The sequence below is a fragment of the Brachyistius frenatus genome, unplaced genomic scaffold (genome assembly GCF_029030835.1).
Source record: "Brachyistius frenatus isolate BFR_SWC_R1_liver_20210118 unplaced genomic scaffold, ASM2903083v1 Contig_17, whole genome shotgun sequence".
Taxonomy (NCBI): Eukaryota; Metazoa; Chordata; class Actinopteri; family Embiotocidae; genus Brachyistius; species Brachyistius frenatus.
This window is the reverse complement of record NW_027210616.1, coordinates 5204632-5224623: the sequence shown is the minus strand read 5'-3', so window position 1 is coordinate 5224623 and position 19992 is coordinate 5204632. Positions and strand designations below refer to the sequence as shown.

Sequence of the window (19992 nt, the reverse complement as noted above, 5' to 3'; positions counted from 1 at the left end):
ATAGATAGATAGATAGATAGATAGATAGATAGATAGATAGATAGATAGATAGATAGATAGATAGATAGATAGATAGATAGATAGATAGATAGATAGATAGATAGATAGATAGATAGATAGATAGATAGATAGATAGATAGATAGATAGATAGATAGATAGATAGATAGATAGATAGATAGATAGATAGATAGATAGAAAGCTAGCTTGGTAGGTGGGTAGGTGGGTAGGTTGATTGATTGATTATTTGATAGGTAAGTAGATAAATTCAGTAGAAGTAATAAATTCATGACGTACTGCAGTTACATGTCCATTAAATTACTGCAATTTGGTTTTGATTTTCAGCAGAGGTCTGCTATTAAGGCACTTTTTGGCTTTCCCACTCCCTGCCCACACATAATGACACACTTGAGTTGTTAAGCCTGCCGTTCTGGATAGACCAGGGCCACAGTCCTCATACAAAATGACAGTGGAACGTTAACTGCAGTGTAGTGTATTTCTTTTCCTCAGGCTGCCAGTACATTTGTTTTCATTAGATGGGATTGGTCAGCAGTCTAGGCCCTTGTGTCCAGTAATGGAGCATACGATTGCGGGCCCATTATAGACTCCCAGAGAAATAAATGATGTATTGATCTTAAATATTCCAAGCTCTCGTGTATCTCTGAACAGCTGTTACTGCCACCACACAAACATCTTGTTAGGCATCTCTTTTAGGCAATATTTAATCGACTTCATGCATAACTCATTGGGGTGCTACTCCAGAAAATGTGATTCTATTTGCACATGTGGTAGAGTTCATATACGCAGCATTTCTTAAAATATTAAGACCTAGCACAATAAGGCAAAGGACTTAGTAAAGCAATCACAGCTAATGTAAAGCTGTAATGAAAACAAACTATACGCAGAGGTGCAACACTGAGCATTAATGAAATTACAGAGCTGGAACTCAGTAGACTCCTGTCTGTATTGTGCAATGAAACAGAACAGGACAGGGAAACAACTGATGCATGCAAGTCACAGTCACAATTACTATTTCATTAAGGAGCTGCCACCATTGGCAGGCGTTCCCTGGCATTGTTGCAGGGATGCTGGCATGGAACCGGAAGGGGGATGGGGATGAGGGTTTGGAGTGGTGGAGAAGGAGGGGGGAGAGGGGGGTGTCTGAGGAGGAAGGGGGTACTATGGGTGGGAGGAAACATGCTTTAATTTGGGTCATCTCCCAGTCTGCACGGGGTTGGGTGACAGAGCTTCCTCGGCACCTAATCTGAAAACACATATGGTATAATGGGTGTTCACCTGAATTAATTGCCCTAATTATTCCTGATACAAGAGGGAAGGGGAGTTCGAAACATGAAAACAAAAATGGTGGGGAAGAAAATGGCATGTTAGTCTCACAAAGACTTATTGTAGTGGCGTGCTTGCATTTAAGGAGATGGAGGCTACCTGTCAAGTTGACAGGGTAGTCCTTAATTGCATTAAAAGGGGGAACATGTACATGCTTTGGAGAGTGGAGTGTGGTTGTTGGGGGAGGGGGAGCGATCTTTGTTTCCGCATCTGAAGCAACCAGGCGCCATGAGTCAATGCTGCCTTGGAGACCACGACTGCACCGAGCTAAACCGCTCTCGTGTATCTCAGGGCAACTTTTCATACTCAGCCAACAGGATAAACAATAACTAAACAACAACATAAAGTTAAGTATTTCTAGTTACAGAGAGTGAAAGGTGAAAAGAACAAAAGAGTGTTTCTCGCTTGAAGTGAACTTTCGCTATTGTGATACAGTTTGAGGAAAAAAGTTACCTTCTATCCGGTACTAAATCGAAGAAATGGTTATAGCAAGATCTCTCTGAAGCTAAGAATCACAAAAGGCTGTCTGTGTATAAAACATTTCAAACTCAGACTATTATTTTTTTATGATGGGAAAGAACTGTGACTAAAATGCCGGTAGGAAGACAACAAAAGCAGGGAGCAAATCATTACACAAATAGCTGGAATTATAGTTCATTACTATTTATTTTTAAATTGCCTTCAGTTAGCCTGTCCACCTCAACCATCACAAAACTGCAGCTGATAGTCGCTAATTTTTGCAGGTGTTACACTGCACTTTATTCATCTCACTTTATGTGTAACTGGTTATGTTAATGGTTTTTTCAACTCAATTTATTCAAGTGCTGATCAATGGTATGCAATCTCGGCACTTCATGCATTATGTATTTTAATGGAACCCACTTGCTTTATAGCTGAATGGCTAAAGGTTAACAGTCCCAATAGGTGGGACTCCCTGAAGACTAATCTGAACTTCAAACACAGCTTTTTTTTCTCACTTCACAAGGCAAAAGCGCACAACAACAGAAAAGTTGTTTTTTATCACCGCTTCTTATGGCTCATTGAGAGAAAGAAGCGATTTATTACCCCACATCCTTTGCTCATATTAAAGTGCATATAAATGCCCATAGACATTTTACTCTCAGTAGGAAGTGAGGCAGAAAAAAGAAGGAGTTGGAGGTTGGGGAATTAGTAAAAAGGCTACCGCCGCAAGGGAGGGGCCAGGGGAAAGAGTGAGGGTGGGAAATGATTAGAGGAATGTGTAGGATTGATTGAGAGAAGAGGGGAGACAGTGGGGTAGTACAAGTGGAATTAAAGTCTCACGCCGACAGCAGACATAGACATGTCACTGTTTCCATAATTATGCTACTTTAACTGGCGTTTTGATTTTGAAAATGAGTCATTTCACCAGTGAGCTCTTAAGTCTTGTTCTCTTCAGTTTAATATGGAAAACATCCAGGCATCTCTAAGGGCCCTTGTCTCTCTCTGCTGCCACTCCCTGCTCAATAAAACTGGCATGCTATTCCCAAGATGAGAGTCCCACTGGACTGCGTGAGGAGTGTGAGGTAAAAACCCCTCCAGTCCCTACTAAATCTAGAAGTGGAAGACAGAATGTGCTAGAGACATATCCTATGAGGGTCGCTTAGCAGTTTTCACCTTATTGTCTTCTCAGTCATCAAGATTTGCCTGTGGCTTTTTGGGGAAATGATGTTGAGCTGCCAAACAGATGAATTATTTTTTTTATTCTTATGGAAACTGTACATTTTACAGATGCATTTTTGTCCACTTGCCAAAGAGGAGCTATGTGGAGATTTTCTATTATGCATTATGTATCTATTATGTGTACACAAAGTGTAAGCAGTACAATGGATTGTTGAAAAGATGTAATGATTTGATCAGTGGTTATTTAGAAGTGATTGAGTGATGAAAGACCAGAAAAAAAATGCAATCTGGCTTTTCCAAGACTTCAATGAACAAGTACTGCAGCAAAGCCTCGCAGCTGGCCCTGCTTGAATATGGATTGCACTGCTGGGACGTTTTACACTATTGCTAGGTAAACAAGCATGAATGCATGAATCAATTCAGAACAAGTTAATGAGAAAGAATCTGACTTGTGCAATCAAAATTTGGCTGCATTAGCTGGCATTATCATTCTGTCATTGTTTTAGTTTCACATGGATGAAAGTGGATTAATGGTAAAATGTATGATTGCTTAGGGAATAAGGGTATTTGGTGAGGCAAGTGGAGGCTTAAAGCTGTCAGAAAATCACTTAGTCGACAAAAGATTCCAGTCAGAAACATGACGTATTAACCTGTAAAGAAGCACTTGCCCTCAACACAGCCTGAACAGGGCCCAGCCATTTTAACTGGCGCCATCAGTCTCCTCCAGGTAATGCAATTAGATGCCACTAATATCTTGGGATGCTCTTCAAACTGCAAATGCACTTTTGCTAAATAGCGCACACTGTAATAACTAGTGACAGCACTCAAAGAGCCAGATTGAAAAAGCTTTTGCATGTGATTGGTTCAAGTAATTGCACATACAGAGAGCTCCAACTGATAGAAAATTATGAACTGAAAACAGATGTTATCCAAAACTAGGTTGGCTTGTTTGTGTTGTTGCCAGGCAACACACCTCACCTTGGGTTACAACATGCATACAAAATGTGTAAGATGGGCTCAGGCAGTCCTGAAGTGGAATTACACTTCTGTGGTCTGTTTGTTGGAGTCCTGCCCACAGATCAAGTCACCAGGTTGACTAACCAGACCGCAGAAAAAATAATCCGCTCATGACTTCATGGTCGTTTTTTTTGGCTCAGAACTGAATTTGCAATTAGGCTTCCGTTCTATCTAAACAGGAAACCAGGTCTCGTGGAGTGAATTTTTTTCTCCCGCTGCTGCCATATAAGTTTGTTTTTTTTCCTACTTTTTTTTAAAAACTTAAAACAACATTAAGGTAAATTACACTTTGTGAGACTACATCTGTGCTTTGTCAGTAGCCCATGAGTATAGGTTGAGGGAAACTGTGGAGCTGTCAGACCATCAACGACACTGCTCTTGCTACTATATCTTGGAACAGTCAAAGTCGCATAAACGAGAGATGAAGACAGCCGCCTCCCTAAACCCACACAAACACAGCGATCTATAGAAATGCTTGTACAGTGCATCAAGAAAATGCCATAGGGCTACAGACATAGGTGATCAAAAGTTCATTGAATCACTGTAATCTTCGGCTAAATCTCTTCACTTGACGGATTAACTAGAATATCAAAGAACACAATGCAATATAACTAAATAGGGCTGATCAGGAGCTGAGATAGTGGCTATGTATCCAGAGAAACAGAGATAGAGAGACAGAGAGGGAGGGAACGGGATCCGCTTCTTGCTCCCACTATTCCCCTCAAGGCAACGTCAGGATAAATCTTCTAAGGGATTATCCCAGCTACACAATGTTCTCTGTTCTTCCCATTGTATGCCTCTTTAAGCACAACTGATAAATTAGTTATTTATATTGTGGATGGATCAAAGTCAAACACTGGATTTTCTTTTGATTTGTCTGGTTTGGGAAGCATTACAAATAATCGGCTGAGTGTGTTCTTCCCATGCCAAATTCAACCGCGCAGACGTTTATGGAACGGTATAAGATTTATGAAATCTTATCCCGTTTTTTTTTTTTTTGTGACCAAAAGGTACTTTGCAGACTTCGTTTTCAAGCACAGAAACATCAGCTGGTTCCACGCTAAAGAAAGGGCACTGAGTCAGCAGGAGTTAGACGATACTACCCATTTGTGCTAATTTCACTTCGCCTGTCAGCCCAATAGGGGCCCAAGTCAGTCTTAAATGAGTAACACATGGGATCAGATATCTCAGTGGGAATCTGCTTTTAATTTAAGGTAAACTAATAGCTTCATTTATTTGTAATTAGAAAAAACGGAATATCCTGCTTTAAAAGTGTATCATCCTCTCCACCTTCTACTGGCAGCTCACTCTTCAATAGTTCATGAATTTTAATTCATTTCGGTGGTTAGGCCAATCCCCCAGTTGTATGAAGCGACAGAGAGTTTTAGTCAAATTGAATTACCCTCTCCGTGTTTCACTGCTCTCACCCCCTACTGTCCTCATTTCTCTAATTTTTCTCCTCCTGCCTTCCTTTTCGCTTTCCTTTTATTTTACTCTTCCTCAGCTACCTTATTCATCCCTCACAACTTCCTTATTTTCTTCATACACTGCCTGTAGACAGCAGTAAGTTGTATGTCTGTGTTTTAACTCTGCTTGCCCCTAGCACATGTAAATGACTTTGGCACTTGATGTTTGAAGGGAAAAAGATGAAGAAAAAAAGAATCCCTAAGTGCAAAATCAAACAGATAAGAGGCAGGAATCTTCACTTTGCTGGGGAATGTGTGTCTTGACATGCACTGCCTTTTATGTTTTCCTTTTAAAGTAGTCAAGGACAGTTAGTTTTGGAGGCATTCAAATCCTCAATGTTAAGGATACATTTATGGGTTTCCATTTCTGTAACATTAAATAATGTTTTCATGAGAAATCTAATAGAGGGATAACAGATGTTGTTATTCCTTTCACACCAAGCCAACGTGATGTGGACAGGTAGGCCCTCGTGTTATCACCCATCCCCATATGTGTGGCCCTGCACTCTGGAAATAGTCTGCAGAGTGATCATCAATATATACAGTAAGCAACCAGTCACTATCATTTAATAATAATAATTAAAAAAAAAAAAAACTGCCAGAGAGGAAGAATCTGCCAAGAAGTTGGTTTCTCTGTGCGTTTGAGGTGACCCACATTACACCAAGTCATTCAAATGACCTCTGAGGTGTTATCTCCAAAAGGCAACCATGGCAGCATTACTGCCCTGCTCCTACCTGCCAAGGATGCCATAAAATATCTGACTTTGCAAAGATTCAGTCTTGTTGTATCTGCAACATCACATTTTCAAGTTCAAATGTTGTATTGACAGAGATAATGGTGTTACAGTAAATTATGGGAATACATCTCTTACACAGTTCCAGTCAGATAAATTCATGGTTGAACTGTTCTCAGTGATAAAATGAGGGGACGACCTAGCATGTCTTGGGCAGCAGCAACCCTGAATGAGATTAAGAAAGAGCATCACAAACAAAAGGGAGACGACTTGATAGGGGTTATTGCTAAAGGTGCAGTGAGAGCAGGGTTTACATTTATTCTCTGCAATCTAGAAGGCTGAAAGGTTGGAGTCTGTTTTGTGATCCCTCTTAAGAATCTGTTCTTAACTTCTGGTGGGAAGCACAAGGTCCTTCTCTGACCTCCATCATCATCAGTAAACCCATTAGAAGGAGAACACCAGATGACAAATACCTCAGGATCATGCTGAGCATTCATCTGCCACATTTATCTGAGTGACAAAGCATTTCCTGTTGGCAGGGAGGGTCATCTTACAGGGTTACCATGCATGTGACCAATGCATACGCTCCACACATAACTCAGAATCAACTCTCGTGATCTTAGGGATGATGTCCATCATACATTAAACCATAAAAAAAAAAAAAAAAAAAAAAAAAAGACCATCCATGGATACATCCATCCACTGAATCCCACAGAGGCTTAATTGACATTGTCTAGAGGGAGACACTGGCCTCCATTTCTTCCCAGTGTGTGTCGAAACACTGACACAAGCACTTGTACATTGACAAGTGGATGAAACTCCATAACTTAACCAGAGACTGGACACCCCTGGCTATCTCTTTGTTGTGTCTAAAAATAGTGGGTCCCAACGGTCTCTCTTGGAAAAAAGCAGCGGCTGTCTTCATTATTTCATTATATCCCCCACTCTGATTTACATACACACCAGAGAAAGACTAATTTCTATCTGAGCGTCATGACTGTGGCAACGAACAGTGCACGGATCCCCTACAGGATTTGCAAGACGCAAAAACAAGCCGAGATCCACTCAGCGCATCTTACCCTCAAGAGGCAGGCATGATCTCATGTTATCCATGTTTCCCCTGAAGTATTAAGACATGTATGCATCACGTCAGTGAGACTTGGACCAGGAAACTCAGCCTTTTCAGTCACTAAATAATGTATCAAGAAGCTGAATGTAGTTTAATTTGAGACGAATCTGGGATTCGGTGTTGCGTCATCTTTTCTGATGCACTCATCTTCATTCACTTGATGTTTTGCTTTCCCTATATGTGATGCATACTTAAATACGTGGATGTATTTTCATATTCCCTTAGAAACTTGGTATATTTCTTGCCTCACTGACATTGCACTGCATTACTGTGCACCTCCACTGATCTGTTTGCCTTTGAACTACTTGTAACCTCAGCGACTCTCCCTTTGTGCAGTCAGCATCCAAAGGTAATACATAGGACACAGGAGTATCAGCATGCTGTGCACTATGAGTTGATTACAATCTATATCATATCGTTGCCTAGTCTAAAACAAATTATACTCTCTGTGAAGTTTGAACTATGATTGGTTACCGTAAATCTTAAGACTGTTTGTCATTTAAGAAGGCAACAACATGTTACATTACATTTAATTTAGCTGACGCTTTTGTCCAAAGTGATTTACAATAAGTACATTTCAACCATGAGGGTACAAATTCAGAACAACAACAATCAAGAAAGTACAATTTTCTTCAAGATAGCCAAACTTCAAAGTGCTATAAGTAAGTGCCATTTTAAGTGCTATTATTCAAGGTAAAGTCTGAAGAGGTGTGTTTTTAGTTTGCGGCGGAAGATGTATAGACTTTCTGCTGTCCTAATGTCGTTGGGAGCTCATTCCATCATTTAGGAGCCAAGACAGCAAACAGTCGTGATTTTAGTGATGTTCTCTTGTACCCCAGGACAATAATGTTCTAAAATAAATCTAGGCTTGTTTTCATGGGTGTGTTGGTGTATTTAATCATGCTGACACCCATATTAGCAATGGTCAATGTTTGCATGGAGGAGGATTCCCACAAAAGACTGCCTAAGGATTTGCAGACATTGGCTGATGTGAGTCACTAGGGGTGGGGCGGTCAGGGGGTGGGGGAGGGGTGTCAAACACATGTGGTGTGTCTGGGTGACCTTAATCACTTCCAGGTTCACCCAGACTCAGATTTCACTTGTGAGCCTTATTTCAGGTCACTGCCTCAAAGTCAAAGTAGGGCACAGTCATTATCTGAGGGAGCATAACACAATCATCCACACAATACAATAAGGTCGACACAATTCACTGAAGTCATTGAAGTGCTGTCCATTAACTCTGGGTCTGAACACGTGTGTGTCATCACAGCCTGTCTATATGTGTGCATCATAGATAGTACAAGTACATATCTATTTGGATGTGATATACAGTATGGGCCACTCTTCTGAATCCTAACCCTAACCCTTGTTTGGCTGGAAACAGAGAGAAATGGAAATGGAGAGAACATTGTGGAAATTCTATTAGATAGTTAAGTATCATTTGTATATCCGGGCTGTTACAAATACACGGAAGACAAGCAAAACAAGGTGATTGCAAGCAGATGGTATTAAGGTGTTCTTATATATTTTAACAAATTGGATTATCTATAAATTTATTTAGTGGAGAGGAAGACTATAAATTGAAACGATTATGACTATGGCCAAATTATTAAAATGTACTGGCCTTAGATTTCATTATTAAAACTCTGAAACTGCATGTTCCTATCAGGAAATTGTAAATTAAGAAAATTCTGTTGGAGTAAAGGACAATGGGAAGCACAACTTAAAATCTTGAATAACAAGTGCACAGTTTGGGCAAAAATCCAAAATCAACCAAATACCGGCATTCACAGATCAGCAAACTTCAATAAACTTAAAATAGATTTTGGGGAAAATAAATAGTTTTTAGCAGTGTTGTTAAAAAAAAAGGAATGGACTGCTTATACAGACTGATGAGAACAAAGTGACCGTTTGGCAAGTGACTGCACAATCACCTGAGAATGAACCGTCCCTTTCAATGAAGGAAGGCTCGTACAATATTCGTACAACAATAATCATAACAACAATGACTGGTGTCCCAAGACAAATGATCATATAACAGTATCTCCAAAACTGGATAAATGAATATTGAGAGCTACACATTCCAGTTAAATAAATGAGGATGCCTCGAAGTGTGAAACAAATTTCATCAACGCAATATGGAGAAATATAAGTCGTAATGTGCACAGAGTTTGTATCAACACTTTCACTGATTTCGGAAAACTGGATTGATCTCTGAATGCTGATATTCTGTTTGTTTTCAAATTATGTTAGTTACCAGTTATTCTTTAGTTACCAATATAACTAAGCCATAACTTCAAAGGGGTTTAGAAGAAGTATCTCAAAGGGTGTGTGAGAAGCACCAACGTCTGGCGTGGCATCTTATCACTTCATAATGACCACATGACCATTCAAGCAACACAGACCTCTGCCATGAAAAACTGTCAGGACGACATGTAACAGTGTACATGACTGATCCTGGGAATGAGTTGCTTGCTCTTTCTGAAGACTGCGTGCACATACATTCATTATGACCATTGGTGAGTATCACACGCATTATTTAAGAAGACTCTTCAAAATAGCCCTGATTCTATTATCCTTTCATGTTTCAAGCTCTAGCTATCTTTCCTCCTTATTGTGGAATATGTTCCCTCGCGTAGGAGCTACCTACTGTAAATTGAAGGTAAGCTTTTATCGGGGTGAAGGTATTAAAGAAAGTGGAGCTGTGTCTGATGGAGAAAAAGCGATTAGTTCCAAACCTTGTTAAGGGCTTAGAGATGTTTGCTTTTGTTTGCTTGTACAGGTTAATTCTGTGGTTTTGACTCCAAGAGGCAACAGTGTCCTAACACTGGAGCAGGTAAAGATCAAAGCCATTAGAGCACAGCTACACACTGTGTGTTACCACTGACTGGCATTAGCATTACGTGGAACACCATGTAATATTCTCTGTTAATGACTCCATATGTACCGTGTTGCTGACATCAGTTTTCAAGCACATGACATGCAGCACATTTTTACTACGAGGAAGCGCTTAAATAGCACAGCAAAGGCGACAGGAAAAAAAATAAAGGCAAGAACCGTGTGAATCACAGCAAATATGACACGGAGATATCAAGCTGTGGAGGTAGTTGCAGTCACAACGTATAATGTTTGCGTGTCTCATGCAAGCTGTTTTGAACATGATCATTCCCCTTCAAACCCTTCTGCTTGACTCTTTGGCTTGTGACCGGATGAGCGCAGACAAAGAAAATCAGCATGTCCCTGTGTATGTGTGGATTAACTTTGCACTGTGTACATGCCTGAGCAGGATACATTTGGGGCCTCTGCTTGTGTTTTGTGTTGTGTTTGTACCTCAGACTGAGCCTGACAGCTGTGTACAATCCTGTTATAGAACACAAACTGCATAAAGAAAGACAGAATGGATGCATCAAATGCCTCGGACAGTCCGCGTGTATGTGCAGACCTTTCCAGTAGGCCCACTTATGCCATGCGCAGCTCTAATTAGGTGATGGGCTGATCTCATTTGTTCAGATGCTTTTGTTGCAGGTGCCCGGTCCAAGCTGAGAAGATTGCCGGAGGCATTAGGTTAGAGAGGTGGGCTTAGGGAACCAATATAAACGACTTAATGGCTTACATGCAGTCATGCTTACAGCTTACATGCACGCTATCAGAGGTATGGCATTGCTACAATTTCTCAAAATTCATGATACTGCGTCTTTGTTCCAGTGAAATGACGTGCGTTCAACGTTAGCAGATGATAGTGTCTCGGTTATGACATCTGTTATTATATCCAATATGAATTATGCCACGTGCAGCAGAAATAAGAGCCACTCTTTCTTTTATTTATTTCTGTCTTTTTTTTTTTTTTTACTGTACAACATACAGTATAGATGGGAAGGGGCTTGTCTCTGTCTGTTGTCGAAGGAGGTCAGCACATTCGTTGTTCAGGCCTGAGGTGTTACATTTACCCTGGAGTAGATTTTCTGGGCTCATAGTGTGTGTGTGTGTGTGTGTGTGTGTGTGTGTGTGTGTGTGTGTGTGTGTGTGTGTGTGTGTGTGTGTGTGTCTTCACACTGAGAAACAGGCAGCTTCAAACGCAAGTATTAATGGAAATATCGCTCAGGGGATGTCTTCTTATGACTGGATATGGTATGTCCACTGCACCAGAACAGGGAGTGTTTGAAATGCAGTGATTAGCGCAGTGTCCGGTTCATTTTAACAGGGTTTGCAATGGGACTAATCAGGAATTAAGAGTTGGCATCTAGTTTAAATCGCCTTCTTTGCGCGTTCGTGGGGGGATACTGTCAGGATGGAAAAAAGGCAATTGTCTGCGGTCTTCCGATTATCCTCTACAAAAGCCTATAATCTGGCTGAAAGTACTTAAAGAGTCAAGCAGCAAAATAAACAACATTGATTATCATCCCACTGTTCTTTTTTTCCCCAAAGTGGACCAGGCAGAGGGAGGAGGGGGGTTGGAGGCTAAGGTTGTGCCTTTCCTCCGTCAGCGCCATCTGCTTGGGCAAATGTTAAGGCAGGCTAAATACCCCCTGAGTCTTCTGTTCAAACCAGATTATCAGCTATTCTAAGGAGGCGGACGAGCATCTTATCATCTCCCAATCTCTTTTACAAAAGCAAATCAAGAATTCTGTCGGGGGATTACTAGGATTAAGGAGTACACAGACATGGCCCTCCTCGGACAATGTCTTTAAGTTGTTGCCTTTGAGTCTGGCCACCTTCAGTTTGCAAACATACCACTGCATTTTGTCATGACATGTTTTCTTAACACTGAATAAATGTCTTGAGCTAAAACATCCTTTCCAGGGATGGATGTTTTTGTGATATATGGTTAACAAGTTACCACACAATACATCTAGTGTAGCATCACAGTGAAGGCATTCATTTTTTTTTTACTTTAAGAAACTGATTTACGTATTTAGTACAGCTCAGCAAAATAAATTCTGCTTTACACAACTTTGACAGCATCACATAGTGTTGAACAATGATGCACAGCGGGACGTGGCTATGAAAAGCTCATTTAGCAGCTCCGGCAGCATGATAGATTGCCGGACAGGCTTTCCACTGTATACTTAAAAAGAAGGTAAATTGAGGGAAGAATATCAATGCAGACAACCTCTATCTGACTCTGGCTCTGTTGCAGATGTGCACAGAATGTGGCTGCCCCACCAGTGACCTAGCCGGGAAAATAATAGATATAAACATTGACACACACACACACACACACACACACACACACACACACACACACACACACACACACACACACACACACACACACACACACACACACACACACACACAAAGACAACATGGTAATTTCGCCTTATCATTTCATTATGTATCTTTGTATTCTGGGGGGGGATTAAAGTTAAACGTTCGTGGGCAAAACTACGGTTGAAACCATGCAATTACCTCAAAGAAGGGTGGGATAAAGGAAATGGGGAGGACAGTATCTCTCAATGAATGCTTGTAAAGCTCAGTTATCCCTATTACAACAACTGAAGTAACATACATTCACCAAAACAATCAAGCACAGACGAGGCCCTGCCAACCCACCAGCAACTGCATTTCTAAACATTTTGCGTTTGAACGAGAAGGCATCATTAATTCTACACTGCAGATCATGGTGGATTTCTCTACCTGCGATATTTTAGGGAAGGCAGAAGCACTCTAACTGTCTTGCGGGCACCACCAGCCAACCATATGCTCTTTGCACACCATCAGCAACTACTGTTTCAGATCACACTTTTAACAAGAAACAAACAATTGTACAAGCAATCGATGTTCTTCAGATCCCTGCTCCACAGTCACACCTCGTTTAATCAACAGAATTGTTTTCAATGAAAACAATCTCCGGGCTGTAGAGCTACTCAGTGTCTCAGAAAGAACCACTCGGCGGGCTTCCACCCTGATTTGATTGTTGCACACACAAAGGTAGCTAGACCACCGCAGCTATGGGGGGGATGATTGAATTATTCAGTTTGGCAGAGATTTGGCAGCAATTGTGTGGAGTGTTGCCTTGAGTGGAGTGCAACAGAAAAACAGCATCTTCTTGTTTCCTGCACCACTGCACAGCACATGCATAAATAGCCCCTGCTCAGACAGTCAGTATTGCTTCAGGACAACTTCACGTCATACCCTGAACAGGCTTGCTGCTTGGCAAATTGAGCTACACCTCCCCATAGACACCCGCAACATTAAAAGCCTCAGATTTAAAGCATTTATAGTATTTACATTGATGTATTTAAAAGAGAGGAAATATTTATAGGGGAAGTATCGACCATATAACAAAATACAACTTCCATGTTTGAGGCTATAATATCACCGCTCAAAACATACAAAAGCATTAGAAATGCATGAAGGTATGAGCAGCTGCCAAATTCACCAAAGTCAAATTCACAAGTTATAAAGAGAGGGTCTTACAAATGCACACAGACTTTCACTACCACTGCTTTCACACAGGTTTGGAAATATAAAATATCTGCAGTGGTGCTCTGATTACTGAATGCACATTGGTTTTAGGAAGGAGACAGAAAACTGTCGCAACAATCTGTAATCTTGAATTGTCACTCTACACTGTCTGCAGCAGATGACAGTGATCTCAGCAGAGAATGTGACTGACTTGTATCATCAATGTTACATGAAGAAAATTGTGCTTTTTGCCATCTTAATTGCTCCTTTGGATTGTTACCCACGTGAATTACAGATATGTTCTGGTTTTATGTTACCTTTATTCAAAGCAGATAATTGGTTAACAGGGGTGAAGTACTGATCGCACTGATTGCATCTTCAAGGTTGAGGAAAGTCACCGGGCCAGTCATGCACGCTTTGACTAGAATAACAAAACTTCACCTGTGCTTTCTGATTAATCATCAAGTTCATTATTCGTAACTAATAATAACCGTACATGCTTGATTACTGCAGTGCAAGCTAAACATTTTACATGGCAGGAAACTAAGGAGCTGATTGTCATTGTGTAAATATTGAAGCAAAGAAAGTAGAAAGAGAAAAAAACAATTCAATTAATGAGGACCATATGGACAGCCTCACCACCACAACACAAAGAAAAAACGTTGCGTGTCAGTGGAAACTCCTGTGTGTGGGTCCATCTGCAGAAACATCATTGCATTATACCGTATATAATCAAACTTACTACATATAACTAGCTTCCTGGCCTGTTAGATTAAATTGAATACTGCGTCCTCATAAATCATGAATCAATATGTCCTCAGAGAAACTCTGGAAACACTTCCCTCAGTGACATGCTGCAATAAAACCATAGGACAACCTTTAAAAGTCATTTAATAGATGATAAAAAAAATCGCAGGGAATGCACTTAAATGTGAGCCCACGAATGTCGCACCTGTCTGAGGAGCAACAATGAAACGGTCCAAAGACGTAGCAAAGACATTTTCTGTTCTACACCAACACCAGCAATCCCTGTTTCTACTAAATATCTTTCCTTTCCTCGCCTTGCTCTCATCTTTGACTTTGCACTCCGATGCAGAAAAAAAAAAAAAAAATCCATTTATCGCCTACTCTATCTTCATGCACAAATGTTAACACTCATTAATGCTGTGGCTTTGTTGGATTATTTATTTATTTATGGCTCATTTGAAAACATTTCATTACCTAATTATGCATAACACACACACAAAAAAATCAAACCATAATTTATCTAGCTCAAAGAGATACATCTACCTTATGATCTATCCTGGCTCTCTGTTTTTAAGTGAAGATGATGCATTTAACAGGTTTACATTGATCTATTAATAGAAAGCTGACATCTATGCACTCTATAGCCGGATGCTCCTTTTGAGTGTGCACCATTTTCTCAAATCACCAAGGACACTTTTCCTGAGGGAACTGATTAGCTCTCTCTCCGTCTCAAAATATGAAGTAACTTTGATAAGCAATTAAACATTTTCTGTTGTCTCTACTCAGGCTTTGTTTCATGCCTTTCAAGTCTATATTTTTGGATCAAATCCACATAAACATAGTGTAACACAATGCTTGAGCCGCAGTTGCTGTACCTCCTAGCATCAATCTCTCTCAGATGTGTAAAACCCTGTGCTTGTACACTACTGTACATCATGATAGCAGAGTTATCATTATCAAATGATCATTATCAGCTCTCATGGATAGGAGACCAAAAAACAACAACAATAGAAAAGAAAAAAAATTGTGTTGGTCCAAAAAAAGCTTCTGTTCTGCTATTTTCTGTCTGAGCACTTCAAAGAATGTGTTCTCACCAAATTTCCATAACTTTTTATCTGTAATTGCTTCTAATTAGCAATGTATAGCTAAACCATTGCTTCATTTCTTTCTCCTGCTTAAGTGCTACAGTGTTGCAAAATGGAGAAGAAAAGTATGGGTGTTTTTCTATGGCTGAAATGAGCCTATTAAATGTGTCCGAACCAGCAGAGCCACACGTGCTTCTATAGGCCACAGCCTGTTTGACCAATACTGATTAACTGTACATAGAGAAAAACAACAGCTTATTCTACAGCATGTGTTTGACTCTTGTCACAAAGCAAACACAGTATCGTGTGCAGAGAACTGAACTGAGTGATGCAAATGGATATTGAGTGCTCAAAACAATGAACAAGAAGAGTCTTCAAAATATGCAATACAATGCAAAAGACTTTAATAAATTTCAGAAGCGCACACATACATAAACAAAACATTTACAGTTTTCTCCACACTGGCAAATCAAAGTAAATTACAAAGATCATGTAAGGTGCATATTGTACTTCACATTGAATAAAAATTAGGTTTTCTGTCTCCCTTACAAGGACAAAAGCTCTCCCCCACGTATGTTTTTTTTTTTTTTTTCTTTTCCCCAAAGATCAGGCAAGTCTAATTATTACACAGTGCTAGGATGCTATGTATATTTCATACTGTGGCTCCTACGCAGTAGTGAATACATTTGATACCATAATTACATGAACATACCTCCTTAAATAATAACAACCTGCCTCACAAAGAGGTGACACACATAAAATTAAAAGCTTTAAAATAGACATAGTCTGTACAACCATGACATATTAAGACTGGAACAAAATCAAAAAGGCTTCTGGCCCGTGCAGTAATTTCATTTAACTATATATAGTCTTGTACAAGAGTGGGAAACAGCCTCTGGTCCAGTCCATCTGTACATTTCCAAGTGACTACACAGGCTATGTCCATTTTAATGACTCTAATTCTATGGTTATATGTATGTACTGAAGGTGCCTTTACGGCCTTATCTATCAAAGAAGTCTTTAGCTTACCAATCAACAGGACTATTGAACAACAATGCTGCTAACCCATCAAGCCAGTTACTGGTGTATACTGCAGAAATGATTCTAGCCATACTGGACTATAATGATTCCATGGGTGAAGTAAAAGTGGAGGAAAATGATGCTCTGAACAGAAGGCCCAAAAATGTATTAATTACACTGTAGTGGATTTTCTGTCAAATGTTAACTTATTGCTGTTTTCAAACTGAATCCTGGATTACCTTTTCATTTTGGTGTTCTTCTCATCAGAAAATGTGATTTTTTTTTTTTATATTTTTTTTTTCAGTGTAAATAAGTGCACAAAGTCAAGTCATTTTTGCTTAAACCCACCAACTTATATCAACGACCGCCTGAGGATTATTATTATTATTTTATTTTTTTTACCATCTGGAGTCATTTTAATATGGATCTCACAGGTTGAATCACTTCCGACTTAGGAATTGAAAGCGACACACAAAAGGTTAGGCTTAGTGCTCTTCAAATCTGCCCTACATAAACAGCTTTTGATTATAACCCCAGCAGTTAGTCCCTTGTGATTGTGGCTTAGCTCAAAGTATTAAACTTGTCCTACCATTCCTCCCAGTGTAATAACAGCTTGGCGATCTTTAGCACGGTTGTAAAGCGCTACAAATGTGGTCGTATTGTGGGGTCCGTGCGTGTTTCTGCAGCATTAGCCACGCTCGTCGCTAACTTCGCTATCAGTGGCATCAAAAAGTGGGACAGAAAGAGGCGAAGGGTGACAGACATGATAAACTGGGAGTGGGCTCAATAGTTATGTAAGCCTATGGATTGTAGGCCTTGCAGCATAAATACATTATTAGTTCCATGAGCAAGCCCAAATAGAGCAAACGATACAAAAAAATAGAAAGTAAGAAAATAAAATGGCCACCAGGCAGTTTTAAAAACAATGCAAAGAAATGCAATCAATAAATATAAACACCATCAACTCTGTGATAGATATACATACATACATATAAACATACTTTACAAATCTACTGACTGTATTTGACACCTATTTTACAGAGTGGGTGCTGGAGTGGGAGATTTTTGAGGAGGGTTCAGGGCATACAATATCATCCTCACTGACACAGGTAAATAATAGCATAGGACTCAATAAAACATTTCAAACTTCCAACAGATTCACAGGAGGAGCTTTGTCAAGTTTCAGGCAGCAACATGAAGCACGTCTCTTTTTCTGAGACACTCCCCAACTCCCATTCCCTTTCACCTCCACCTCCAAATTCATCTTTCCGCTCGATTGTATGAAGAGGTGGGGTTTGAGGCTGTAGAGACAGTAAAGTACTTGTTTCACCTCTTCAGTTCTTGCCTTCCTTCTTTCCTCCCTCTGCCCTCTCTCTCTCTTTTCTCTCTTTTTCTCTCTTTAGGTAGTGGGAGCTAGAGATTGATTTTAATCCTGTGGGAGCGAGCTGTACCTGTGCCACAGAGTGTGCCATAGTGTGGTGGTTTCAGTGCCATTTCCTGAAATATAGAGAGACAGACAGATATAGGGAGATTGTAGTTACAATATCATTGAGCTCTGAGCAGCCTAAGCTGTAGCCTTATCAGCATGAAGCTACATTGAAAACTCAATAAAAAAATCTCTGAAAAGAGTGTAGAAGATTACAAAAATAAAAAGCATTCTTCAAGGTACGGCTGGCAATTGAGTCATTATCTTGTCAGGTTTCCTTGAAGAATGCTACAGGTGTCAAAGGTTTGTGCATTTTCCTGTACTTATCAGAGCATGCAATCTTATCCAATTATCACTCCCAATTTATCTTTTTCTCTCCCACCACACTAGTGCAGCACTCTTCATTTCCCCCTCAGAAAAACGTTTGGATCAATTTAGGCCCACTCTTTCTTTCTTTCGGACCCTTGCCAGTGGGTCCTCTGATATGTACAGAATATGACATTTTGCTGTTCCTCGCAAAGTTAGCAACACATCTGTGAATATCGGAATCAGGATGAATCGGACCTGATAGTGCTTACGTTAGCAAGGCACAGTGATTACAGATGCAATGACTCAACAGAAAAACAAAATAATGACAATAAGATACGAACAAAATCATAATCAGTCCCTAGGATTTAATGATGGCATTACATTTGTTTAACAAGCCTACTTTGCCTTTTAAAATCGTAGCTTCTACCCCTGGTTAATCACCCACTACCAGTAAGCACAAACACTTTGTCATCAGACCATCCTGTTGGTGGCTGGTGTGAAAGGCCCTTACCTTCACCCACAGAAATAAATGATGATGTTCAAAAATCTAGTTTACTGCTGCCCTCATTATCCAATGCATTTATATTGTCTTATAGTTACAAAACTGAGAGTACCATGAATTTCATTCCAAATACGGCAAAACCACAACACTTACAGTGAGGTCTATGGGGTAATTAATCAATCTGTAATGTATGTGTAAGTGATACTACAAAACACTAACAAAACTTTCTCCTATAGTGTGCCGTGGATGTTAGATTCATTAAACAGCGACCCCGCATGCTCTATGGCCCCAGAATTATGGGCCAAACAAAAGAACGTATTAGTCATTTTATCCTCTGAATATTCATGGTGAGGTCTGAGATCACTCAAGCAGGGTGGTAGTCATTTGATCTGCCTTCTCTAAAGCACACTCTCACGAGAACTCCTCATCACTGGAGGCGGATTGACCTCTAATATCAAAGGGGGTAAGGGTTAAAAGAAAATGATGAGATGCATAAAAACTGGGAAGAGAAAGAAGGGAAAAGAGGATGTTTGCATTTGCAAATACAGCTCGTGTTGTATAATGAAGCCATATGGTGGCACAAATCTGTAGTTTCTGAAGTATTTTTTTTACAAGCTTTACTCTTTATCAGCTACATCTGTAAAGTCCCTGAAAACATTTTGGTGACCTTCAAGCATAATTATCTCCATCTGCGTTCCCTCCCCATTGTTATTCCATGGGTGGGCTTTCTGTCTTTCTGTATTTTCAACTGCTTTGGGTGTGTGGCAATGAGAGATCACTGTAAAAGCACTAGAGCGCTGTGTGTCACTTTAGTGAATGAAAAGGGAAAACTCAGTATCCTGTCCATGATCTTTTATTTTAGGCTTCTGGTATTAGGTTGTTCTGAAAGGGGACTGGCACCTAGACAAAGTGAAGCTTATATATATATATATTTTTTTTTTTTACTAATCAGATAAAAGCAAGAACTACACCTTTTGAAGAAGTGCAGTTTTTTTAGTGTTTGTCTTTGACCTTGAAACCTTGTGTTTCTTGAAAAAGCACACATATTAAATCAAAGAGAGATGAAATTATAATAGGGCCTCAACAAACAGGGCTGCTGGTCATCTATTGTCACATCACTTCAGATCCTCAGAACGTGACTCCAAGGATAGTTTGTGATATCCCCT

The 19992-nt window shown here is 40.0% G+C and overlaps 1 protein-coding gene across 3 annotated transcripts in view; it reads right to left on the bottom strand.

Annotated features, from left to right (window-relative positions):
- The window catches only part of pcdh11 (protocadherin 11), a 128187-nt gene that overhangs the window by 89803 nt on the left and 18392 nt on the right, over positions 1 to 19992 (bottom strand). Inside the window, exon 4 of one of the 3 annotated variants that reach the window (XM_069694512.1) lies at positions 15952 to 18086. The exons of the other annotated variants lie outside the window; for them this stretch is intronic. Coding sequence (XP_069550613.1) covers positions 18003 to 18086 — 84 coding nt within the window. The 3' untranslated portion in view covers positions 15952 to 18002. Of the gene's footprint in view, positions 1 to 15951; positions 18087 to 19992 lie in introns of those variants that run through there. 3 annotated transcript variants of the gene reach the window in all.